At 45.6% G+C, this 27,652-nt stretch overlaps 1 protein-coding gene across 2 annotated transcripts; it reads left to right on the top strand.

The window, feature by feature from the left end:
• On the top strand, nt 1–27,589 carry LOC106575555 (tubulin, gamma complex associated protein 3). Of its 2 annotated transcripts, none has more exons than XM_014152133.2 (21): nt 1–247; nt 1,450–1,557; nt 2,041–2,108; nt 2,210–2,284; nt 4,102–4,322; nt 4,968–5,122; nt 5,929–6,041; nt 8,005–8,199; nt 8,330–8,462; nt 8,552–8,718; nt 13,916–14,026; nt 14,135–14,243; nt 14,831–15,020; nt 15,150–15,285; nt 17,055–17,123; nt 17,636–17,771; nt 17,970–18,058; nt 18,308–18,439; nt 19,044–19,184; nt 23,006–23,122; nt 25,525–27,589. In XM_014152133.2, exons 1-21 carry the CDS (start codon nt 172–174, stop codon nt 25,684–25,686), a joined length of 2,703 nt encoding a protein of 900 aa, XP_014007608.1. In that variant the 5' UTR covers nt 1–171; the 3' UTR covers nt 25,687–27,589. The 2 variants fall into 2 exon arrangements, with proteins under 2 accessions (XP_014007608.1, XP_014007609.1); XM_014152134.2 differs by having other exon boundaries at nt 8,336–8,462.
• The last annotated feature ends 63 nt before the right edge of the window (nt 27,590–27,652 follow it).

Genomic DNA, 27,652 nt, shown 5'->3' on the forward strand with positions numbered 1-27,652 from the left:
TTTCCCATCTCTTCTTGCTAGTAACGCCTCCAGTCAGGACGCTTTCGGCGGGTTCCGTTAAAATGGCTGTTACTGAGAGTGGAAACCCAAAGCAAGAACAATCGTAGTGGGTACACCTGCATCCAGTAGTATCGCTGGTGTCTGATAAGGAAAATAAAAGACTGCAACGCAATGGCTGCCCTAGATCAAAAGTCCCCCAACGTCCTCCTTCAAAGTCTCTGCTGCAGGATCACTGGGAAGAGCGAAGGTAGCTATGATGCTAGCTAGTTAGATTGCCCAAGCGCGGTTATGTGCAGCTAGCCTGGTCTGTTGCTAGCTAGCATTAACAGTGATGCTGATATAACAGTTGTATGCCAGCGTTCAGCTCGCCATCTAGCTACAGTAGCTAACTAAGTTTGTAGCTAAGTCAAGTTTGTGTGACAGCCAATGCTAGTTAACTTATGATAGCTAGTAACTGTACATCTAGCTAGCCAAGTCAGATGGTAGGCTATGTATGGACCCCAGCTAGCTAGCCATCTAGCTAACGTTAGCTCGACCCATATTTGTATTTAGGTGATGGCTACATCCAAGGTAGTTAGCTAGCTAGCTAACTACCAAAAGTGTGTCATAACTAGATATAGGTAGCTGCAGATACGGTTGACAACAGTCCAACCACGCCTTGTTCAAGTAAGTTAGCTAGTTAGGGATAGCTAGCTTGGCTTGCCAGGCTGCCAGAAAGTGTGCCTAATAAATTTGACTTTGATACCAATTCTTGGTATACAGTCTGAAACAAAGCACTGCACAACCGTGGACATTTTCCTTACAAGCCAGAATGTTGAATACAATTACGTTTGAACTTACTATACCGGTTGTCTGTGCAGTTAGTCTTTCAGCTGCTCGAAATATGAGACAAAATATTCACCGGAAAGTATTGTTTAGCCGACTTTTTAGAGCGTAGGTACTGAAGTTTAATTTTCTATCACCTGGCACATGCTCAAAACCATGTAAACACCTGTTAGTATGCAGGTACTTACCGTCTTGTGCACGTGCCTTTGATCATGAGCAAACACATATTGATTGCCACACACACAGACCCGCGTTTTGAAGTCATTTAATAATACTTTCCTGTGGATATTTTGTCTCAAGTACCAACACCATAGACAATCGGCAGAGTAAGTATGTATATATATATATATATTTGAAACATTGGTGACAGACAAGGGACATTTCGTTTTTTTTTCTATGTAAATGTACGCGGTATTGCCTGCACAATTGAAGGCATGTTTCGCCACGTTTCGTGACTACCAGAAAGTGTAAGATTGGGAGCTAGCTACTGATTGAGGGGAAACGTTCTGCATCTGTAAGATTTGAACCAGTCTGAAAGATTCATTCAATAGCAGTGACATATGGTTTAGGAAAAGCCGATATTCCGTGCTCAATACTTCAACTCAACCCTATTTCACGTTTCAGCTGAAGTAGCCCACCAGTTCCAGTATGCTGTGAGAGTTGTCGGGAGTAACTATGCTCCCACCATTGAGAGGGATGAGTTCCTAGTGTCAGAGAAGATCAAAAAAGAGCGTGAGTGACCTATGACCTATGATTAGAGACATTCATGTGAGTGACCTAAACTGGACAGGTTTGCTGAGTGACTCCTCTTTGAGGGTCCATCTCGACAGTCGAAAGTAGCATCTGCACATCACTGGTTTGCGCTTTCTCTGTTACCTTTGCAGACATGCATCCTTTGTTAATGTGGTCTTGTTGTTGTTTTCCCAGTAGAGCTTTTTGTGTTAAAGGTGACTGCATTGTACATTTGACAATAAAGAAATACGGTTGTTAAGAGTCTCCATAATAGTAAATCTCAATACATTTTGTTTGTAGTCGGAGTAATGCCACTAATGACCATCTTATCGATCGCTAAGCATAGTAAAGTAAAAGAAAACAGCACTTACCCATGTGCGGTGTGGAGTTGAGCCCCCTTTAATCAACTTGTGTTTTTGGAATTGGTCTATGTCTGTTTATTTAGTGGTCTGATTGTTTTTGTCTTGTCCTTTGGTTCTCCAGTGCTGAAGCAGAGGAGAGAGGGCGACGCTGCCCTGTTCTCTGAGCTCCACAGAAAGCTGCAGACTCAGGTCAGTCTTCTGTTCCAAATACCCTGGTGCATATGCATACTTGTATTAGCTTTGAAAGGAGAACAAATTGAGAATCTTTGTGTTTTGCTTTCCATTATCAGGGGGTGCTGAAACACAGGTGGTCCGTCTTATACCTGCTGCTCAGTCTCTGTGAGGACCCCAGGAAACCGTCCAGGGTGGGTATACTTGTCATTATATCACAGTGCTCTCAACACACACACACACTAACCATAGCTATATATACAGTACAGTCAACAGTTTGGACACACCTACTTATTTCAGGGTTTTGTTTGATTTTACTATTTTCTACATTGTAGAATAACATTGAAGACATCAGAACTATGAAATAACACACATCGAATCATGTAGTATCCAAAAAAGTGTTAAACAAATCAAAATATATTTTAGATTCTGCAAAGTAGCCACCATTTTCTTTGATGACCGCTTTGTACTCTTGGCATTCTCTCAACCAGTTTCACCTGGAATGCATTTCCAACAGTCTTGAAGGAGTTCCCATATATGCTGAGCACTTGTTGGCTGCTTTTCCTTCACTCTGCGGTCCAACTCATCCAAAACCATCTCAATTGGGTAGAGATTGAGTGATTGTGGAGGCCAGGTCATCTGATGGAGCACTACATCTCTCTCCTTCTTGTTCAAATAGCCTTTACACAGCGTGGAGGTGTTGGGTCATTGTCCTGTTGAAAAACAAATGATAGTCCCACTAAATGCAAACCAGATACGATGGCGTATCACTGCAGAATGCTGTGGTAGCCATGCTGGTTAAGTGTGCCTTGAATTCTAAATCACTGACAGTGTCACCAGTACAGCACCATCACACCACCTCCTTCATGCTTCACTGTGGGAACCACACATTCAGAGATAATCCGGTCACCTACTCTCACATAGAAACGGCGGTTGTAACCCAAAATCTCAAATTTGGACTCATCAGACCAAAGGACAGATTTCCACCGGTCTAATGTCCATTGCTCGTGTTTCTTGGCCCAAGCAAGTCTCTTCTTCTTATTGGTGTCCTTTAGTAGTGGTTTCTTTGCAGCAATTCGACCATGAAGGCCTGATTCACGCAGTTTCCTCTGAACAGTTGATGTTGAGATGTGTCTGTTACTTGAACTCTGTGAAGCATTTATTTGGGCTGCAATTTCTGAGGCTGGTAACTCTAATGAGCTTATCCTCTGCAGCAGAGGTAACTCTGGGTCGGTCTTCCTTTCCTGTGGCGGTCCTCATGAGAGCCATTTTCATCATAGCGCTTGATGGTTTTTGCGACTGCACTTGAAGAAACTTTCAAAGTTCTTGAAATGTTCCGTATTGACTGACCTTCATGTCTTCAAGTAATGATGGACTGTTTCTCTTTGCTCACTTGAGCTGTTCTTGCTATAATATGGACTTGGTCTTTTACCAAACAGGGCTATTTTCTATATACTTCCCCTACCTTGTCACAACACAACTGATTGGCTCAAATGCATTAAGAAGGAAAGAAATTCCACAAATGAACATTTAACAAGGCACAGCTGTTGATTGAAATACATTCCAGGTGACTACCTCATGAAGCTGGTTGAGAGATGCGTAGAGTGTGCAAAGTTTTCATCAAAGCCAAGGGTGGCTACTTTGAAGAATCTCAAATATAAAATATATTTTGATTTATTTAACACTTTTTTGGTTACTACATGATTCCATATGTGTTTTTTCATAGTTTCGATGTCTTCACTATTTTTCTACAATGTTGGAAATAGTAGAAATAAAGATAAACCTTTGTGTGTCCAAACTTTTGACTGGTACTGTAGATACAGAAAATGAAAGCATTTATTATCCTCCAGACTGCATCATCAAAAACAGTAATTCCATCGCTGCCATGTTAGCTCTATAGAACTACATTAATAGCAGAAATAGCTATTCTATTAAATGTTCCATATTGTTCCACATTTGATTTATTTAATTGATACATCATTGAGTTATTGATAGCATGTGTCATTCCCAGGTTGGCAGCTATGGGGCGCTGTTTGCCCAGGCCCTCCCCCGGGACGCCCACTCCACCCCGTTCTACTGCACTCGGCCCGGGAGCCTGCCCCTCAGCTACACCGAGCGCTCGGGGCCCGGGGGTGCCCAGATCTCCACCAGCATGGGCACCAGTGGCATCAGCAGCCTGGGGGTGTACTCCCTCAACGGGCCCACACCCACCCCTCAGCCCCTGCTGGCCGGGTAAGACCAATTGATGGAACCCTGTTTTTCTGGTCAGCACCCAGGACTCCATAGTCAGTCGTACATGACTCTAGACTTTCTTCAGTCTTGTTCCTGTGGACTCGCAGGGAGTGCATGCGTTTGTTGTAGCTCAGCACCGCACCTGCATAACCAATGAACCTTCAGAATATGAAGGGGTCTTAAATTAGTAGGACATGTTTAAAAAAAAAAAAAACATTTTTCTTTGTAGCCATTTGTTGTAGCAGGGTATTTCCATTCCGTTGTGAGCATCAATTATGCATGTCCTTCTCCACAACCCCACCAGCACTTGTGTATAATTACTCTGGGTATACTCGTCTAGTGCCAGGGTAAGTATCTGATTAGTGGGTGGTTGAGTGGATCATCATCAACACTATAAAAGTCATTTGGAGCTGAGGCATCGCTACAGTGGCGTGACTCTAAAGCCATTCTCTGCTGTTGAAAGGCAAGAGTCCCTCATTAACAGGCTATTAATGGTAATGGTCCTACAAGACAGTTTGCATTAGGAGAACCAACATGTATAGGGGAAGAGTGATGCATGTCGAGGGGGAGGAAAAATGTCTATAGTTGCACGGATGTAAACATACAAAATGGCCTATTAAACATTTCTGTGTGTGCTCTCTCCAGACACCCACCCCAGACAGCAGGGCAGCAGCTGGGCTCTCGGCTGGCGTGGGCCCTCCCCAACACCTCCGCCCTGGCACCTACCTCACGGGCCCCGCTCGGCCCCCCACCCCTGTCCACCCGGGCCCCCAGGCCACGCCATGACGGGGACCTCACTGGTGAGTTGTGGGTGGGGACTGACATTGTTGGGATGTATAGGCCTACTTTTTGTGTATGAAACTACATGGCGTTGTTGGGACATGCTTCACGGTTGGAGGACATTTTGTAACGTAGGCAGAAGGTGGGCAGGGGGCCTGTAATGGTGAAAGACACAATGCTCTCTGCACAGTGGCTCTGCAAACTGAATACTCAATATTTAACAGAAAGAGATTAGTTCGGAGGGAAATTGACCAGGTCTGCAATGAAATGTTCCCGTTCTGCAGTAAGCACCACCTCACATAATCACCTCATTTCATAAAGGTTTAGTTGCTCTCCCGGTATTTAATTTGTCTTGGTGCTCCACTGACAGGGTTGGGGGCTGACTTAAATAGATATATAGAGAGATACAACACCTACTCATTCCAGGGGTTTTCTTTATTTGTGCTATTTTCTACATTGTAGAATAATAGTGAAGATATCAAAGATATAAGTCGCTCTGGATAAGAGCGTCTGCTAAATGACGTAAATGTATATGAATAACACATATGGAATCATGTAGTAAGCAAAAAAGTGTTAAACAAATCAATATATATTTTATATTTGTTTAACACTTTTTTGCTTACTACATGATTCCATATGTGTTAATTCACAGTTTTGACATCTTCACTGTTATTCTACAATGTAGAAAATAGTCAAAATAAAGAAAAACAATTGAATGAGTAAGTGTCCAAACTTTTGACTGGTACTGTAACTTTTATGGCTTTCGTTAATGTTGTCCTAGTTTTTGTTGTTTTTCTGAATCCCTCGTTCTTCTTCTCCTCTCCAGCGGAGGTTGGTGAGGCTGCGCTGGTCCGAGACATCCTGTATGTCTTCCAGGGGATCGATGGCAAGTTCATTAAGATGAGCAACACCGACAACTGCTACAAGATCGACTCCAAGGTGACTTGAACATTCGTTCATACGTGAACAATGTCTATGCCAAGGTGTTTGGTATTTCAGTTCGTGCCCTTTGTTCCTGAAATATTTCCCTGACGAATGCAAAAACGGATGACCAACTTCATAAGCTATTTGACCTTTCACCGAGTGTACAAAACATTAGGAACACCTTCCTAATATTGAGTTGCACCCCTTTTGCCCTCATAACAGCCTCAATTTGTCAGGGGATGGACTACAAAGTGTCAAAAGCGTTCCACATGGATGCTGACCCATGTTGACTCCAATACTTCCCATAGTTGTCAAGTTGGCTGGATGTCCTTTGGTTGGTGGACCCTTCTTGATACACAGGGGAAACTGTTGAGTGTGAAAAACCCAGCAGCGTTGCACTTCTTGACACACTCAAACCGGTGTTCCTGGCATCTACTGCCATACCCCCCCCGTTCAAAGGCACTTAAGTCTTTTGTCTGGTGCATTCACCCTCTGAATGGCACACATACACAATCCATGTCTTAAGGCTTAAAAATCCTTCTTTAACCTGTCCTTCCCCTTCATCTACACTGATTGAAGTGGATTTAACAAGTGATGGAAAGAGCAGGGATTCCTAATGTTTTGTACACTGCGTATATGTTAGTTAGTCAAAATGTTGTGTTTAGACGCACCATGGCAGGTAGGTTAGCGGTTAAGAGCGGTGGGCCAGAAACCGAAAGTCTCTGGTTTGAATCCCCAAGCTGACTAGGGGAAAAATCTGTCTTTGCCCTTGAGCAAGGCACTTAACCCTAACTGCTGCTGTAAGTCTCTCTGGATAAGAACGTCTTGCTAAATGACTCAAATGTTTAATGTAGACAGCGCCGTACTTCCATCCATACTAGCTAGACCAGTTATTGACAGATTACCCTGTTTTATCGCTAGCTGACTCCCTGACATCATGGCTGTTCTAGAACCGGCTGACCGACAGCGTTTTTCAGATTCAGCTGTAGTGCTGCTGACATCAAGGCTGATGATCTGTTTCTAAAAGGGGTAAAAAGCTCGACAGATCAATAGTTGGCTCTTTGGTTAGGAGCCACGTCGATGGCGTCCCTCTATCATCCATCAAGGATTCATTACAACTTTCCTCCCTTCTAATATTCCTACAAATTACAGTCGGCCTGTTTCAGCTATACGTCTTCTCAGCGTTCTATATAGCCTGCTGTCAATGCGCTGGCCTAGGACCACTGTATCGGACGAGAACACTGGAGCCAAATCTAGCCGTCAAGGGTGTTTCCTGAGGTCTTTTTGAAGTTATCATTTACGCTATACGCGTAAGAGACTATTCAATCTAACACGGTTTCCGGAATAATTAGAACAGAATACAGAAATGGAACATTATTAGAGACAATCATGTTTTATTATTCTGTCTAAAGTAGAGAAGGTGAGTATCAACACCTCATCCTCAAGACGACTCCGTCAGCAGAGAGAGACTGCAGACAGTTTTGGCTCCAGGCTTCTTGGCGAATGTCTTCAATCTGTGAAACAAGGGCCACGCTGACTACCATTTTTTTTTTTTAAGTGAAATTAATTCTGAACAAACTGGTGTGAAAGGGATGAACCTTGAATTGGAATGGTCCTCCAAATGGCTCTGTAATAATACGGCTGATGTGTACCTATTCATGTTTCTGGGCTGAAGAGTGGAGCTGCTGTTCCTTTGGTGTTGCTGTAGTCATGGGAGGTTGTGGCCTACATGTGTGTGAGTGACTGAATGGTAACCTGGCAGCAGTAGAGGCCCGTTTTCCGATTGTGAGTGTCTCGTGTCTGTGGGGAGCCATACAGGACAGATGGTACACCCGGGGATAATTAACTACCAACCTGGCAACCCCTTCACAGATTAAATGGGTTACTTTGACAGATATTCACAGTATTCCCTGTATTTTGTGCCTGTGTGTGCCTGCGTGTGCATTCTCCTGTTGTAACTTCTCAAGTGTGTCCCTAGGTGGTGCTCTGTAAGTCTCTGAGGGACACCAGTAGCCGATTGGCTGAGCTGGGCTGGCTCCACAACAAGATCAGGAAGTACACTGACTCGCGCAGTCTGGACCGAGCCTTCGGCCTGGTGGGACAGAGCTTCTGTGCCTCCCTGCATCAGGAACTGAAGGAATACTACAGACTTCTGGCAGTGCTGCACTCACAGGTAAGACACACACCTTTCTCTACCTCTCAAAACACTGTACCGCCTTATTCAAGTGAATGAACTTTGTTCTTAGCCCTTCAAGAGGAAAAACCCATGTAGGCTACAGGACATGTAAAGGTGTGTTTGACAGTTGCAGGTGGAGGACGACCAGGGAGTGAACCTGGGAGTGGAGAGCAGTCTGACCCTCAGACGTCTCCTAGTCTGGACCTACGACCCTAAAGTCCGCCTCAAAACCCTGGCTGCCCTCGTTGACTTCTGCCAAGGTAGAGTTGTGTCTGTGGCGCCTGCTGATTGGTACCATCAAAGTATCCATTTAAATAGTGTGTGTGGTTCAAATGTTGTGTGTGTGTAGGGAGGAAGGGAGGTGAACTGGCGTCAGCGGTCCATGCCTATGGGAAGACGGGGGACCCTCAGATGAGAGCTCTGGTGCAGCACATCCTCAGCCTGGTGTCACATCCCATCCTCAACTTCCTCTACCGCTGGATCTATGACGGAGAGCTGGAGGACACTTACCATGAGGTGACGCATACACACCATATATTTAATATACACACCATATATTTAATATACACACCATATATACACTGCTCAAAAAAATAAAGGGAACACTTAAACAACACAATGTAACTCCAAGTCAATCACACTTCTGTGAAATCAAACTGTCCACTTAGGAAGCAACACTGATTGACAATAAATTTCACATGCTGTTGTGCAAATGGAATAGACAACAGGTGGAAATTATAGGCAATTAGCAAGACACCCCCAATAAAGGAGTGGTTCTGCAGGTGGTGACCACAGACCACTTCTCAGTTCCTATGCTTCCTGGCTGATGTTTTGGTCACTTTTGAATGCTGGCGGTGCTTTCACTCTAGTGGTAGCATGAGACAGAGTCTACAACCCACACAAGTGGCTCAGGTAGTGCAGCTCATCCAGGATGGCACATCAATGCGCGCTGTGGCAAGAAGGTTTGCTGTGTCTGTCAGCGTAGTGTCTAGAGCATGGAGGCGCTACCAGGAGACAGGCCAGTACATCAGGAGACGTGGAGGAGGCCGTAGGAGGCCGTAGGAGGGCAACAACCCAGCAGCAGGACCGCTACCTCCGCCTTTGTGCAAGGAGGAGCAGGAGGAGCACTGCCAGAGCCCTGCAAAATGACCTCCAGCAGGCCACAAATGTGCATGTGGCTGCTCAAACGGTCAGAAACAGACTCCATGAGGGTGGTATGAGGGCCCGACGTCCACAGGTGGGGGTTGTGCTTACAGCCCAACACCGTGCAGGACGTTTGGCATTTTCCAGAGAACACCAAGATTGGCAAATTCGCCACTGGCGCCCTGTGCTCTTCACAGATGAAAGCAGGTTCACACTGAGCACATGTGACAGAGTCTGGAGACGCCGTGGAGAACGTTCTGCTGCCTGCAACATCCTCCAGCATGACCGGTTTGGCGGTGGGTCAGTCATGGTGTGGGGTGGCATTTCTTTGGGGGGCCGCACAGCCCTCCATGTGCTCGCCAGAGGTAGCCTGACTGCCATTAGGTACCGAGATGAGATCCTCAGACCCCTTGTGAGACCATATGCTGGTGCGGTTGGCCCTGGGTTCCTCTTAATACAAGACAATGCTAGACCTCATGTGGCTGGAGTGTGTCAGCAGTTCCTGCAAGGGTAAGGCATTGATGCTATGGACTGGCCCGCCCGTTCCCCAGACCTGAATCAAATTGAGCACATCTGGGACATCATGTCTCGCTCCATCCACCAACGCCACGTTGCACCACAGACTGTCCAGGAGTTGGCGGATGCTTTAGTCCAGGTCTGGGAGGAGATCCCTCAGGAGACCATCCGCCACCTCATCAGGAGCATGCCCAGGCGTTGTAGGGAGGTCATACAGGCACGTGGAGGCCACACACACTACTGAGCCTCATTTTGACTTGTTTTAAGGACCTTACATCAAAGTTGGATCAGCCTGTAGTGTGGTTTTCCACTTTAATTTTGAGTGTGACTCCAAATCCAGACCTCCATGGGTTGATAAATTGGATTTCCATTGATTATTTTTGTGTGATTTTGTTGTCAGCGCATTCAACTATGTAAAGAAAAAAGTATTTAATAACATTATTTCATTCATTCAGATCTAGGATGTGTTATTTTAGTGTTCCCTTTATTTTTTTGAGCAGTATATATATATATATATATATATATATATATATATATATATATATATATATATATATATATGAAGTCGGAAGTTTACATACACTTAGGTTGGAGTCATTAAAACTCGTTTTTCAACCACTCCACAAATTTCTTGTTAACAAACTATAGTTTTGGCACGTCTGTTAGGACATCTACTTTGTGCATGACACAAGTAATTTTTCCAACAATTGTTTACAGACAGATTACTCACTTATAATTCACTGCATCACAATTCCAGTGGGTCAGAAGTTTACATACACTAAGTTGACTGTGCCTTTAAACAGCTTGGAAAATTCCAGAAAATGATGTCATGGCTTTAGATGCTTCTGATGGGGTAATTGACATCATTTGAGTCAATTGGAGGTGTGGATGTATTTCAAGGCCTAGCTTCAAACTCAGTGCCTCTTTGCTTGACATCATGGGAAAATCAAAAGAAATGACCTCGGGGGGGAAAAAACTGTAGACCTCCACAAGTCTGGTTCATTCTTGGGAGCAATTTCCAAACGCCTGATGGTACCAAGGTTCATCTGTACAAACAATAGTACGCAAGTATAAACACCATGGGACCACACAGCCGTCATACCGCTCAGGAAGGAGACGCGTTCTGTCTCCTAGAGATGAACGTACTTTGGTGCGAAAAGTGCAAATCAATCCCAGAACAACAGCAAAGGACGTTGTGAAGCAGCTGGAGGAAACGGGTACAAAAGTATCTATATCCACAGTAAAACGAGTCCTGTGTCGATATAACCTGAAAGGCCGCTCAGCAAGGAAGAAGCCACGGCTCCAAAACCGCCATAAGAAAGCCAGACTACGGTTTGCAACTGCACATGGGGACAAAGATCGTACTTTTGGAGAAATGTCCTCTGGTTTGATGAAACAAAAATGGAACCGTTTGGCCATAATGACCATCATTATGTTTGGAGGAAAAAGGGGGACGCTTGCAAGCCGAAGAACACCATCCCAACTGTGAAGCACAGGGGTGGCAGCATCATGTTGTGGGGCTGCTTTGCTGCAGGAGGGACTGGTGCACTTCACAAAATGAATGGCATCATGAGGGAGGAAAATGATGTGGATATATTGAAGCAACATCTCAAGACATCAGTCAGGAAGTCAAAGCTTGGTCGCAAATGGGTCTTCCAAATGTACAATGACCCCAAGCATACTTCCAAAGTTGTGGCAAAATGGCTTAAGGAAGTCAAGCTATTGGAGTGGCCATCACACAGCCCTGACCTCAATCATATAGAAAATGTGTGGGCAGAACTGAAAAAGCGTGTGCGAGCAAGGAGGTCTACAAACCTGACTCAGTTACACCAGCTCTGTCAGGAGGAATGGGCCAAAATTCACCCAACTTATTGTGGGAAGCTTGTGGAAGGCTACCCAAAACGTTTGACACAATTTAAAAGCGATGCTACCAAGTACTAATTGAGTGTATGTAAACTTCTGACCCACTGGGAATGTGATGAAAGAAATAAAAGCTGAAATAAATCATTCTCTCTACTATTATTCTGACATTTCACATTCTTAAAATAAAGTAGTGATCCTAACTGACCAAAGACAGGGAATTTTTACTAGGATTAAATGTCAGGAATTGTGAAAAACTGAGTTTAAATGTATTTCGCTAAGGTGTGTGTGTGTGTGTGTAAACTTCTGACTTCAACTGTGTGTGTGTGTGTGTGTGTGTGTGTGTGTGTGTGTGTGTGTGTGTGTGTGTGTGTGTGTGTGTGTGTGTGTGTGTGTGTGTGTGTGTGTGTGTGTGTGTGTGTGTGTGTGTATATATATATATATACGCACATTTTTTGTCCATGACAATAACATCAAATTGATCAGAAATACACTGTAAACATTGTTAATATTGTAAATGACTATTGTAGATGGAAACGGCTGATTTTTAATGGAATATCTACATAGGCGTACAGAGGCCCATTATCAGCAACCATCACTCCTGTGTTCCAATGGCACGTTGTGTTAGCTAATCCAAGTTTATCATTTTAAAACGCTAATTGATCTTTAGAAAACCCTTTTGCAATTATGTTAGCACAGCTGGAACTGTTGTTCTGATTTAAAGAAGCAATAAAACTGGCCTTCTTTAGACTAGTTGAGTATCTGGAGCATCAGCAGGTTCGATTATAGGCCACAAAACACCAGTCTCAATGTCAACAGTGAAGAGGCGACTCCGGGATCCTGGCCTTCTAGGCAGAGTTGCAAAGAAAAAGCCATATCTCAGACTGTCCAATAAAAATAAATATTAAGATTGGCAAAAGAACAGACACAGGACAGAGGAACTCTGCCTAGAAGGCCAGCATCCCGGAGTCGCCTCTTCACTGTTGACGTTGAGACTGGTGTTTTGCGGGTACTATTTAATGAAGCTGCCAGTTGAGGACTTGTAAGGTGTCTGTTTCTGAAACTAGGGTGGCCTTGATGACAGCTTTTACATTTATTTTTACTGCTCTAATTACGTTGGTAACCAGTTTAAAATAGCAATAAGGCACAGTTAAGGGGCTGTGTCCAGGCACGCCGCGATGCGTTGTGCGTAAGAACAGCCCGTAGCCATGGTATATTGGTCATATACCACACGCCATTTTGCCTTATTGCTTAAATATAATACACACACACACTTCCATTAGTTTGTCAAGGTCAGAGTCCGGATGGTAGTAGCTGAGCTCAGGCTGAAGTGGACTCAGACAGACGTCAGACAGGTTCATCTCTGAGCTGAGATGGAGGGAAAGGGGGACGGGAGTGGGGGGGAGGGGTACGGCGGCCTTCCAAATGAGGATGGATGAGAGGACGGTAATGGGGAACTGAGTGATCGCCCTCTCTTCTCTCTCTCCTCCCGTCTCTGTCCTTGCTCTCCATCCATCTCCACAACTACAGGACAGTAGAAGACCGTGAATCTAGTCCTAATGCACCTGCTGCTGAATCGCCCTATCAGACTCCGTCTACCTGTGACTAAGTGCTGATTGGGCGAGCACAGAGCACAGGAGAGTTGTAGCGGCTTTCAAGACCAACTACCGAGCTATTCTCAGAAGGGAACGCTTCAAAGGGCACAATGTATTTACGCCCCCTGTATTGACCCTCCCCGTAGCAGGGCTAAGTGATAGTTATGGAGCTGTTCCTTCCCAGCAGAGGGGAATGAGAGGATGGCTCTGAAGCTTACAGGCACCTCAGTCAGCCCAGGGGGCTGCTGGGAGGTGTTGTTAGACTGTAAACCCTTATTATGACAAGAAGAGCGGAAGTTAAAATCAAACTTGATATATACTTTTTGTTTACTAAAAGGCTTTTCAATCCCCCTTGTTGTACCCCCTAGGAGAGAAGTCTTCACCTTGTAACACTGATGTCTATTTATCGGCATCCATTTTGGTTTTCAAGTTGAACCACTGGCTCAGTGACGATCATGATTGAGAGATGGAACCACCATTCACTTTCTTTCCATTACTGTAATAAGTATCCATTGTTGTAGTAATTTCCTGTGTTGTTTGGCTATAGTTGAGTCCGGTCTTTTAAGGTGTGATTGTGATGGGGATTCCTCTCCCTGCAGTTCTTTGTGGCGTCTGACCCCACGGTGAAGACAGACAGACTGTGGCACGACAAGTACTCACTGAGGAAATCCATGATACCCACCTTCATCACCATGGACCAGGCCCGCAAGGTAGACACACACACTAACACCAATTATCTCATCCTTAACATAAAAAATACAAGCTTTGCATTCACATGTCACTTTTGCTCGCTCTCTCTTTCTCTTCTGTCTCTGTAGGTTCTGCTCATTGGAAAGTCCATTAACTTCCTGCATCAGGTGTGCCATGACAGAACCTCACCAGGGAAGATCACTCCGGCCTCCAAGTCTACAGACTCCCCCAAAGATGGTACGCTCTCTACATAATATACCTTCAGAGAGTGTGTATTGAGCAGGCAGTGTCTTTTAACAGAGTAGAGAAGCCTTGGCCTTGCCGTAGTAGTGTTTGTAGCTAGTGAGAGCAGAGCTGCATTGATCTGTTTGGCATCAGAACTGGTTGTACTGTTATGGTACTTACTGTCGTATCGACTGGATTTAGTCTCACTCCTCTCTCCGTCGCTGATCAATGGTTTTCCAGTTCCTTCCTTAGCCTCGTCCTTGAGGGGAATGACTGCGCACTGACTGGCTTTGGAAGGGGAGGGGTTGTATTTTTACCTTGTCTGTCCCAATGCCACCCTATTCCCTTTATAGTGCACTACTTTTGACCAGAACCTTATGGGTCAAAGGTAGTGCATTATGAAGCCCCCGGTCCAAGGTAGTGCATTATGAAGCAAATAGGGTGCTATTTGGGATGCAGACTCCATCTTGAGTTATAAATACAGAGTTCAGCAAACTGTCTGAGAGATGAGTTTAATATGCATCATGTAGTGCCAACTCCAGTACCCACATAATGACCACAAATAATAACTCTCTCTCTCCCCCGCTCTCTCTCTGTAGCTGCAGAGCTGTTATCAGACCTGGAGGGGGCGTTCCAGGGGAAGATAGATGCAGCCTACTTTGAAACCAGCAAGTACCTGCTGAATGTCCTCAACCAGAACTATCTGCTGCTGGAGCACCTGCAGGCCATGAGACGATACCTGCTGCTGGGCCAGGGAGACTTCATACGCCACCTCATGGACCTGCTCAAGTTAGTACACACACACACACACACACACACACACACACAGGTATACAGACAGATGGGTACGCACAAATACACCCCCACCCACCCCATCCTATATGTCATTTATATTGACCTTAGTGTTTGTCCCTTCAGACCAGAGCTGGCCCGCCCAGCCACCACTCTGTACCAACACAACCTGACAGGCATCCTGGAGACAGCCGTGAGGGCCACCAACGCCCAGTATGACAACGCTGAGATCCTCAAGAGACTGGACGTACGCCTGCTGGAGGTAGGCTACAGCTCATACCATTACTACTGTCATAGACTACAGCTCATACCATTATTACTATCATAGGCTACATCTCATACCATTATTACTATCATAGGCTACATCTCATACCATTATTACTATCATAGGCTACATCTCATACCATTATTACTATCATAGGCTACAGCTCATACCATTATTACTATCATAGGCTACAGCTCATACCATTACTACTATCATAGGCTACAGCTCATACCATTACTACTATCACAGGCTACAGCTCATACCATTACTACTATCACAGGCTACAGCTCATACCATTACTACTATCACAGGCTACAGCTCATACCATTACTACTATCACAGGCTACAGCTCATACCATTACTACTATCACAGGCTACGGCTCATACCATTACTACTATCACAGGCTACGGCTCATACCATTACTACTATCACGGGCTACGGCTCATACCATTACTACTATCACGGGCTACGGCTCATACCATTACTACTATCACGGGCTACGGCTCATACCATTACTACTATCACGGGCTACGGCTCATACCATTACTACTATCACGGGCTACGGCTCATACCATTACTACTATCACGGGCTACGGCTCATACCATTACTACTATCACGGGCTACGGCTCATACCATTACTACTATCACGGGCTACGGCTCATACCATTACTACTATCACGGGCTACGGCTCATACCATTACTACTATCACGGGCTACGGCTCATACCATTACTACTGTCACGGGCTACGGCTCATACCATTACTACTGTCACGGGCTACGGCTCATACCATTACTACTGTCACGGGCTACGGCTCATACCATTACTACTGTCACGGGCTACGGCTCATACCATTACTACTGTCACGGGCTACGGCTCATACCATTACTACTGTCACGGGCTACGGCTCATACCATTACTACTGTCACGGGCTACGGCTCATACCATTACTACTGTCACGGGCTACGGCTCATACCATTACTACTGTCACGGGCTACGGCTCATACCATTACTACTGTCACGGGCTACGGCTCATACCATTACTACTGTCACGGGCTACGGCTCATACCATTACTACTGTCACGGGCTACGGCTCATACCATTACTACTGTCACGGGCTACGGCTCATACCATTACTACTGTCACGGGCTACGGCTCATACCATTACTACTGTCACGGGCTACGGCTCATACCATTACTACTGTCACGGGCTACGGCTCATACCATTACTACTGTCACGGGCTACGGCTCATACCATTACTACTGTCACGGGCTACGGCTCATACCATTACTACTGTCACGGGCTACGGCTCATACCATTACTACTGTCACGGGCTACGGCTCATACCATTACTACTGTCACGGGCTACGGCTCATACCATTACTACTGTCACGGGCTACGGCTCATACCATTACTACTGTCACGGGCTACGGCTCATACCATTACTACTGTCACGGGCTACGGCTCATACCATTACTACTGTCACGGGCTACGGCTCATACCATTACTACTGTCACGGGCTACGGCTCATACCATTACTACTGTCACGGGCTTTATCTCAGTGGGCTAACACGGTATTGAGTCAGGGGTTTGAAACACAACCTGGTAACCCGTGGCTCAAGACTGTTAGCCCTCTGAGCTGAAGCCTAGATGGTTGATGTACACGTGTCACTGTTACCTATTGGATTTCAAACTGTCAACTTGGCACCATGTTATCCCTCTGAACTAAAGCCTGGTCATCAACCCATCTGTGCTCCTTCTGTAGGTGTCTCCCGGGGATACGGGCTGGGACGTCTTCAGTTTAGACTACCACGTAGAGGGTCCTATCGCCACGGTAACCACAGCACTTTACGTACATACACATACCATCCTATCTGGTGTTGCCTTGTCTTTCTCGACACACACACACACACCCACACACACACACACACATGCACCCTCACAAACAATCCAATAAGCTTCTCCTCTTCATTCATCCATAAAAGCCCACCTGGAGCATCAGGTCGTTGTTTCTTTCTGCTCTGTTATACATGTTCACTCACAGGCCACCAGTCAACCATGTTAGATGAAGTCAAGTGCTGGCTGGTTTTGTGTTGTTCTGTGAGTTGGTGAGAGAACATGTGTAAATGATGTGCTACCCTGTGACAGGTGTTCACTCAGTCTCTCTCTCTCTCTCTCTTCACTCTGTCTCCTTTCTCTGTCTAATTTGTGTCTCTCTCTCTCTTCACTCTGTCTCCTTTGTCTTTCTCTGTCTAATTTGTGTGTCTCTCTCTCTCATTTATCTCTCTCTGTCTCCTTTGTCTCTCTCTTGCTTTCTGTTTCTCTCCCTGGTTCTGGCTGTGGCAGGTGTTTACGCGGGAGTGCATGAGCCACTACCTGCGGGTGTTCAACTTCCTGTGGCGAGCCAAGCGTATGGAGTACATCCTCACCGACATCTGGAAGGGACAGATGTGCAACGCCAAGCTGCTTAAGAGCATGCCAGGTGGGGCACACACACACACACACACACACACACACACACACACACACACACACACACACACACACACACACACACACACACACACACACACACACACACACAACCATGTAGTTCCCTCTCACCTCCAGCAGAGGGAGTCATGTACCGAAGAGCTGTAGATGAGGCAGCCAGGGTAACATGTTAGATGTTGTGTTACAGAGCTGTCTGGCGTGCTGCACCAGTGCCACATCCTGGCCAATGAGATGGTCCACTTCATCCACCAGATGCAGTACTACATCACCTTCGAGGTCAGGGGCCGTACTTTTCATTCATTTATCTAGAGACCACTGGGCTCACCTAGCCTCTCCCTCTCTAGTCATCTATCACTCCTCTCACACTCTCCCTCCTCCCTTGGCTGTCTGGGTCTGTGGCTGTCTGGGTCTCTGGCTGTCTGGGTCTCTGGCTGTCTGGGTCTCTGGCTGTCTGGGTCTCTGGCTGTCTGGGTCTCTGGCTGTCTGGGTCTCTGGCTGTCTGGGTCTCTGGCTGTGTGTGTACAGGTGCTAGAGTGTTGTTGGGATGAGCTGTGGAACAAGGTAGAGAAGGCCCAGGATCTAGACCACATCATCGCTGCCCACGAAGAATTCTTAGACTCTGTCATCTCCCGCTGCCTACTGGACACCAACAGCAGGGTGAGACACACACACACACACACACACACACACACACACACACACACACACACACACACACACACACACACACACGTATGCTCATACACTCTAACAGACACTTACTGACATCCACTTCTCTTTGACCTGCACTGTTGGCGCTTAAGGGGATACTTCGGGATGTTGGCAATTAGGTTCTTTATCTATTTTCCCCAGAGTCAGATGAACTTGTGGATAAACTTTCATGTCTCTGTGTCCAGTATGAAGGAAGTTGGAGGTAGTTTCATTACCCAATGCTAACTAGTGTTACCGCAATGACTGGAAGTCTATGGGTATTTACTAGCATGCTAGCAGATACCCATAGACTTAGTCGTTGTGCTAACGCTAGTTAGCAATTGCGCTAGCGGTAGTTAGCAACTTCTTTCAAAGTGCATGCAGAGGCTTAACAAATGGTATCAGCGAGTTCATCTGACTCTGGGGAAGTAGATAAAGGGCCTCATTGTCAAAATCTCTAAGTATCCCTTTAAGAATTTTCCTGTACCCAGCTATTACATCTGCGACCCTGTACATGTGACTAATAAACTCTAATCTAAAATGTTTTTCTCTCCCGCTATCCTCTCTCCAGTCCTTGTTGAACCAGCTGAGGGCTATCTTTGACCAGATCATAGAGTTCCAGAGTGCCCAGGACTCTCTGTACCGCTCTGCCCTGGAGGAACTCACCCTGCGGCTGCAGTACGAGGAGCGGAAGAAGCAGAGGGATTCTGAGGTAGAAGGATCAGGGCTTGAAGTGGACTGAAATGGCTGCCAGCACTTAGGGCTGTTACGGTGACCGTATTACCGCCATAACGGCAGTCATGAAGGCAGTCAAATTCCACATGACTGTTTAGTCAGGGTAATTAGGCTTCTCCAAGCTCTGATGATGCTGCTGGTCATTAGTAGCCTACCAAACTTGCTAACTGCCTGGTACTCAGCACTCTTGTCCCTCTAATCACTCTGAAATCAATGCAAATGTATTCGAAAATCTAATCAAACACTTCATGAGAGCTCATGTTGCATAACATTTCTATAGGCTATGCAATTGCGTGAGAAAACAGAGTGATGGCTTCTATTAAAAAGAGGAGGATCCCATCAGCTTTCTATTGGCTAGGCCTACTGTATTTTATTTTAAACTTTCCTAATTTACAACAGGACTATAACCTATCTGGCTGGCATGAAAATAAACACGTCCTCCATTTGCTATTTAATTGCCTAGATGTATTTTTATCCCTCTGCTCCAGTTTCGAGACAGGTGCATGATAATGGTCCATTCTAAATCAAAACAGATTTGTTTCACAACTAAAGTGGCCAAATAACTTCTAAAAAGCACATTTATCCGCTTTACAATGGGTGTAGAGCCTAACTGGCATAAATATGCAGCGCGGGAGTTTCAAGTTTGGGGAAGATCATTTTCACCATAAAAATGCACCTTTTTATAGTAAAAGCATTACATGCATAATCTGTAACTTTTGATAATGGTGTTTTCCAGTTAATGGAACATTTGCGCTTATAGCCATGTGTGCATTGCTGTGCATATAATGTGAAGAAATAGCCTAATAGTTTAGCAACATTTTAAGCTAAACGTTCTGATCTGTTGCATCAGCCTCATTGCCTAAAAACGTTTTTTTGATACTAGTGGTTGTATTAATTTGGGATCTATCGCATCCCACAACTGTCCCAGACTATTTGGAATATTTATTTCTCACACAAAATATAGAATAGGTGAACTTTTGTACTATGGGGGATAGTAGATTGACATAGGCTAGTGCTTTTGCTGTTCGTTAGGCCTACTCATCTTGTTGGCTGACGAAAAGTAAATGTAGACAGTTCTTCCACTATCTTCAATATGCACCTCGGAATTGGATAAGGACTGGCGCAGTTGCGTCCCCGATGTGTCTGTCTTCACTTGTAGCCTATGAGAAAGACTAGATCACGTGACAGAGAGCCATGTGAGTGAGAGGTGCTTTTTTTTAGGGGCATTACGGCCACACAAAGGGGATGCCGCCGGGAAATTTGAGTCATTATCAAGTGCTTGTCAAATTGTGAATGAGAGACTGATGAAGTGTGTACAGCCTGCACAAAAAACAAAGCAGAGCTCATGACTTTCAAGCAACTTTTTTCAAATCATAATTAGTCGCATCATGTATAAAAAAATCTAAACATACAGCCCAACATTTGTATCACAACTAAAGGTACATAAATAACTCTAAATTAAGCATATAGGAGTACCTGTTTCTTTGTTACCTGCACAACACAGAATAGCTGCATGTGGGCACTCCCTCAAATATTTTGGAGAAAGTGTCCTTTATATTTTATTCTGTTTTGTTCAATTGTATTCTTCATACTATAAAATAATGCCACGGAATTCTAAGCAAATCTTGTCTGCTAAATGAGTGTAGCCCACAGCCATTTGGCAAAGCCAGATCAGGACCTATCATAAGGACAACTCAGAGTATGCTATTCTGTTCTTCTGAAATAGACTACATTTTCTTCATATCATGTTTCTTTAGACCTGTCTAAAATAAATAATGGATTTATTGTGAAAGTGTGGGCTATAGTACATGGATTTATTAGACTTTCTGAAATGTAGATGTTCCAATGGTCTGCATCAGTGTGGAAGCCAGGAGATGCTAAATGTGTTAATGTTCATTAACGGTCAGTTACTGTGAGACTGGCAGTTATTTGCTTGACGATCACCGGCTGATGAAGTTTTGTGACCGCCACAGCCCTACCTCTTTATATTTAGGTTCCGGTACTCTGCAATATTTTTAAGCCAATATTCTATAAGAGGTGCCGGTACTCAAGCAGTAGAACATTTGAGGTGTTGGTATTCAGTACCGGTGTGTACTAGCCCAATTCAACTACTTATAATGATAACTTTTAGTTATAGAGCGCAATTGGAGGGCCATGTAGTCTTCAGAGAGCCCCATGTCCTGTTTGTTCTAAGTCGTCTGGAACCCAGCCAGGGGACAACTCAAGTTCCCTGCTTAATGGCCATTGGCCATGCTGGTGTTGTTGTCATTCTATTGATTAAACAGGCCCTGAGCATCAGACTATTAAACTCTAAGTGTTTAGAAAAACAAACACCGCCTCGGCGTTTGCCAAGTTTCTCTTTTAATAGCTTGTAAATAAGACTGAGGTCCAAGGTAAAAGGGTTTGGGGTGACAGAAGCTGTTGGTCAGTGATTGGGGGGGATATTGGATTTTATATTAACTTTAAATATTGGGCATTGAGTGTGTTACATGAATGAGAAGTATGTGAGTAGAGAAGACATTGAAGGTCATGTCTCTATGGAGAGAATGCTGGGGTCATAGAGCGGGAATCTGAAACAGTTTAGAATGGGTGTTAGTTACCCATTTACTGAAGTGAAGAGATGGCACTGGTTACTCTTTCAAATTAAATGTTATTCGTCACATGCGCCGAAAAGAACAGGTGTAGACCTTACAGTGAAATGCTTACTTACGAGCCCCTAACCAACAATGCAGTTAAAAAAAAATACAGATAAGAAGTAAAAGTAACAAGTAATTAAAGAGCAGCAGTAAAATAACAATAAACGAGACTATATACAAGGGGGTACCGGTACAGAGTCAATGTGTGGGGCCACCGGTTAGTTGAGGTAATATGTACATGTAGGTAGAGTTATTAAAGTGACTATGCATAGATGATAGCAACAGTTAGTAGCAGTGGTGTTAAAGGGGGGGGGGGGGCAGGCAATGCAAATAGTCTGGGTAGCCATTTGATTAGATGTTCAGGTGTCTTATGGCTTGGGGGTAGAAGCTGTTTAGAAGCCTCTTGGACCTAGACTTTGCTCTCCGGTACCGCTTGCCGTCTGGTAGCAGAGAGAACAGTCTATGACTACGGTGGCTGCAGAATTTTTAGGGCCTTCCTCTGACACCGCCTGGTATGGAGGTCCTGGATGGCAGGAAGCTTGGCCCCAGTGATGTACTGGGCCGTACGCACTACCCTCTGTAGTGCCTTGCGGTTGGAGGCCGAGCTGTTGCCATACCAGGCAGTGATGCAACCAGTCAGGATGCTCTCGACGGTGCAGCTGTAGAACCTTTTGAGGATCTGAGGACCCATGCCAAATCTTTTCAGTCTCCTGAGGGGGAGTAAGTTTTGTCGTGCCCTCTTCACGACTGTCTTGGTGTGCTTGGACCATGTTAGTTTGTTGGTGATGTGGACACCAAGGAACTTGAAGCTCTCAACTTGTTTCACTACAGTCCAGTCGATGAGAATGGGGGCATGCTCGGTCCTCCTTTTCCTGTGGTCCACAATCATCTCCTTTGTCTTGATCACGTTGAGGGAGAGGTTGTTGTCCTGGCACCACACGGAGGTCTCTGACCTCCTCTCTATAGGCGGTCTCGTCATTGTCGGCGATCAGGTGGGAAAGGGCAGTGTGGAGTGCAATAGAGATTGCATCGTCTGTGGATCTGTTGGGGCGGTATGCAAATTGGAGTGGGTGTAGGGTTTCTGGTACCACACTGATGCTGCAGCAACAAAGTTTCGTCTGAAACTTGACACCTCTAATGTTGCCTGTCTGTGTGTTTTCAGGGTGAGTGGGGCGTGACGGCTGAACAGGAGGCAGAGGAGAACAGGAGGATCCAAGAGTTCCAGGAGACCATACCAAAAATGCGCTCTCAGCTACGGATACTAACACACTTCTACCAGGTATGGTCTTACTCTCTTCTCACTGCTACAGTGGCTTTCACTAGGACCGTCTGGTTGTCTGTGGTAGTGTTCAGTGGATAGGACCGTCTGGTTGTCTGTGGTAGTGTTCAGTGGATAGGACCGTCTGGTTGTCTGTGGTAGTGTTCAGTGGATAGGACCGTCTGGTTGTCTGTGGTGGTGTTCAGTGGATAGGACCGTCTGGTTGTCTGTGGTAGTGTTCAGTGGATAGGACCGTCTGGTTGTCTGTGGTGGTGTTCAGTGGATAGGACCGTCTGGTTGTCTGTGGTAGTGTTCAGTGGATAGGACCGTCTGGTTGTCTGTGGTAGTGTTCAGTGGATAGGACTGTCTGGTTGTCTGTGGTAGTGTTCAGTGGATAGGACCGTCTGGTTGTCTGTGGTGGTGTTCAGTGGATAGGACCGTCTGGTTGTCTGTGGTAGTGTTCAGTGGATAGGACCGTCTGGTTGTCTGTGGTAGTGTTCAGTGGATAGGACCGTCTGGTTGTCTGTGGTAGTGTTCAGTGGATAGGACAGTCTGGTTGTCTGTGGTAGTGTTCAGTGGATAGGACCGTCTGGTTGTCTGTGGTGGTGTTCAGTGGATAGGACCGTCTGGTTGTCTGTGGTGGTGTTCAGTGGATAGGACCGTCTGGTTGTCTGTGGTGGTGTTCAGTGGATAGGACCGTCTGGTTGTCTGTGGTGGTGTTCAGTGGATAGGACCGTCTGGTTGTCTGTGGTGGTGTTCAGTGGATAGGACCGTCTGGTTGTCTGTGGTGGTGTTCAGTGGATAGGACCGTCTGGTTGTCTGTGGTGGTGTTCAGTGGATAGGACCGTCTGGTTGTCTGTGGTGGTGTTCAGTGGATAGGACCGTCTGGTTGTCTGTGGTGGTGTTCAGTGGATAGGACCGTCTGGTTGTCTGTGGTGGTGTTCAGTGGATAGGACCGTCTGGTTGTCTGTGGTGGTGTTCAGTGAATAGGACCGTCTGGTTGTCTGTGGTAGTGTTCAGTGGATAGGACCGTCTGGTTGTCTGTGGTAGTGTTCAGTGGATAGGACCGTCTGGTTGTCTGTGGTGGTGTTCAGTGGATAGGACCGTCTGGTTGTCTGTGGTGGTGTTCAGTGGATAGGACCGTCTGGTTGTCTGTGGTGGTGTTCAGTGGATAGGACCGTCTGGTTGTCTGTGGTGGTGTTCAGTGGATAGGACCGTCTGGTTGTCTGTGGTGGTGTTCAGTGGATAGGACCGTCTGGTTGTCTGTGGTGGTGTTCAGTGGATAGGACCGTCTGGTTGTCTGTGGTGGTGTTCAGTGGATAGGACCGTCTGGTTGTCTGTGGTGGTGTTCAGTGGATAGGACCGTCTGGTTGTCTGTGGTGGTGTTCAGTGGATAGGACCGTCTGGTTGTCTGTGGTAGTGTTCAGTGGATAGGACCGTCTGGTTGTCTGTGGTAGTGTTCAGTGGATAGGACCGTCTGGTTGTCTGTGGTAGTGTTCAGTGGATAGGACCGTCTGGTTGTCTGTGGTAGTGTTCAGTGGATAGGACCGTCTGGTTGTCTGTGGTAGTGTTCAGTGGATAGGACCGTCTGGTTGTCTGTGGTAGTGTTCAGTGGATAGGACCGTCTGGTTGTCTGTGGTGGTGTTCAGTGGATAGGACCGTCTGGTTGTCTGTGGTGGTGTTCAGTGAATAGGACCGTCTGGTTGTCTGTGGTGGTGTTCAGTGGATAGGACCGTCTGGTTGTCTGTGGTGGTGTTCAGTGGATAGGACCGTCTGGTTGTCTGTGGTGGTGTTCAGTGAATAGGACCGTCTGGTTGTCTGTGGTGGTGTTCAGTGAATAGGACCGTCTGGTTGTCTGTGGTGGTGTTCAGTGAATAGGACCGTCTGGTTGTCTGTGGTAGTGTTCAGTGGATAGGACCGTCTGGTTGTCTGTGGTAGTGTTCAGTGGATAGGACCGTCTGGTTGTCTGTGGTAGTGTTCAGTGGATAGGACCGTCTGGTTGTCTGTGGTGGTGTTCAGTGGATAGGACTGTCTGGTTGTCTGTGGTGGTGTTCAGTGGATAGGACCGTCTGGTTGTCTATGGTAGTGTTCAGTGGATAGGACCGTCTGGTTGTCTGTGGTAGTGTTCAGTGAATAGGACCGTCTGGTTGTCTGTGGTAGTGTTCAGTGGATAGGACCGTCTGGTTGTCTGTGGTAGTGTTCAGTGGATAGGACCGTCTGGTTGTCTGTGGTAGTGTTCAGTGAATAGGACCGTCTGGTTGTCTGTGGTGGTGTTCAGTGAATAGGACCGTCTGGTTGTCTGTGGTAGTGTTCAGTGGATAGGACCGTCTGGTTGTCTGTGGTGGTGTTCAGTGAATAGGACCGTCTGGTTGTCTGTGGTATAATATCAGTGTATAATATCTGTGGTTGGTTGTGCTCCTCAGGGCATAGTGCAGCAGTTCCTGGTGCTGATAATGACTAGCCCAGACGAGAGCCTGCGCTTCCTCAGCTTCAGACTGGACTTCAACGAGCACTACCGGGCCAGAGACCCCCGTCTGAGGGCCTCGCTGGGGGCCACCAGGGGCCGACGGCCCTCCAACATCTGACGGACACCACCATGTCACAACATAGGGACAGAGAGCCACACGGAATCTGCCTTGATAGTATTTATATATGACATGAAGATGACATCAAATTAGGGCTAGATGGAATGTTGTGATGACATCACAATAGAACCAGACAGAACATTGACATCACAAAAGAGCCAGACAGAATCTGTTGTGATGACATCATTATTGAGCCAGGTGGAGATAATGCCGCATTCAAAACAACTAGGAACTCTGAAATCTCTGACTTCAGTGTGTTCAAAACAACTAGGAACTCTGAAATCTCTGACTTCAGTGCGTTCAAAACAACTAGGAACTCTGAAATCTCTGACTTCAGTGCATTCAAAACAACTAGGAACTCTGAAATCTCTGACTTCAGTGCGTTCAAAACAACTAGGAACTCGGTAAAAAACAAGCTCCAACTGGGAAAAATAGTTTTGAACTGTCATCGAACTCGGAATTCCAAGTCGGGAACTCTTTCCAGAGCTCCGACTTTCCGACCTGAAGATCACTGACGTAATGATTTGACCTAGTTTTTTTTCTCAGAATTCCCAGTTGTCTTGAATGCGACATAAGAGAATGATGTAGTGGTGACTTCACAGATTCCATTTGGCCCTGCATTTTAACACCTCAAGACAAATAGGGCTAACTGGGATTCATTTCACTATGACATAAACAAACAGAACATTTTGAAACCCTGCCGCCTCCCCCAATGTCATTGGTAAATTACTCACACAAACACACACTCAATTCACCACACACACATCCATGTTTCCCACTCTTTCACAGTCCCCTCTTGGGAGATGTGGTTTTAGAAGCCTGTCATTTTAGTACTCTGCCTCCAGCATCCAGCATCCAGCTGTGTTCACCCTCACCTCTTCGAGGTGTCTGATAGGCTACCATCACCGTGTGAATTTCATATTGTACATTTGATAATGAACAGGATGTCTTGATTTGATTGGTTTGTTTACATGTTCTGTGAATATTTTGTTTAGTTTTTCTTACTGACGTTTGTTTATTTTTCATACCAGTGTCTTAAAAGTCTGCGGTGTGTTTTATAACTGTTAATAAACACTGTTATAGCTGTTTAACAACTGTATTATGGAACCAACACAGCAGGCTCCCACCCACCTCTAAAGAGATTCAAAAACAATGCCCACAGCCCCTAAGGCTAAAAGACGGACAGACGTTAGGATTTTATTAGTGTTTTGTATTATTTAACTGGGTTTCTCTTGATTCTCCTCTGTTCTGCATGTCAAACTGTCATGTTGAACCAGCTCAATTCCTTAATTGTACAAGACAGATTTGTCAAACGTGTTGCACCCAACTTATGCCACTTTTCTCTCCTGACCGCTCAGACAAACCTGGGAAAATACTTTTGTCATACTGCGACATTAAACCTTGAAGAAGCTACAAGTGGAATGGTAACTGTATGGTGACATAACTAGCCTTTCAAAACCCTCCCATGATGGAGTGTACTGTAGTATTCGGGTGCATCTCAATAGTCAGAGGTGGCTTCCTCGCCTCCTTCCCTTCTCACTGATCTGAAAGCGATATGGAAGATGCTTACCAGGACTTGCTTTCATTCAGCTGTCAGCAGAGCAGATGAAGGAAAGGAGGAAATGAAGCTATTGCATGCGTCCTAAATGGCACCATTACATAATAGGGTGCCATTTGAGATGCAGAGTTAGAGATGCACCCTTTAGTGTTTTAACCCCTCCAGGCAGGCTCCCCTGTCTTTCTTTCCAATCACAAGTTCTCATCAGGGCGTGCCAAGAGAAGATGCTACCGGAAGACCTCTGTCTGTAAATCCTGTCCATTGTATAGCACAGATGTATAGAAATGACATGCCATGGACACAAACATCCTGTCATCTCTTTAATAATAAAGTCAAGTTTTTTAACAGTTTGTACTTCGTTTTTTTTTTGTCAGCATCAGGGGTGCATTCTAAGTAGACTATAACAGG

This window comes from Salmo salar, chromosome ssa16 (assembly GCF_905237065.1).
Source record: "Salmo salar chromosome ssa16, Ssal_v3.1, whole genome shotgun sequence".
Classification (NCBI taxonomy): Eukaryota; Metazoa; Chordata; class Actinopteri; order Salmoniformes; family Salmonidae; genus Salmo; species Salmo salar.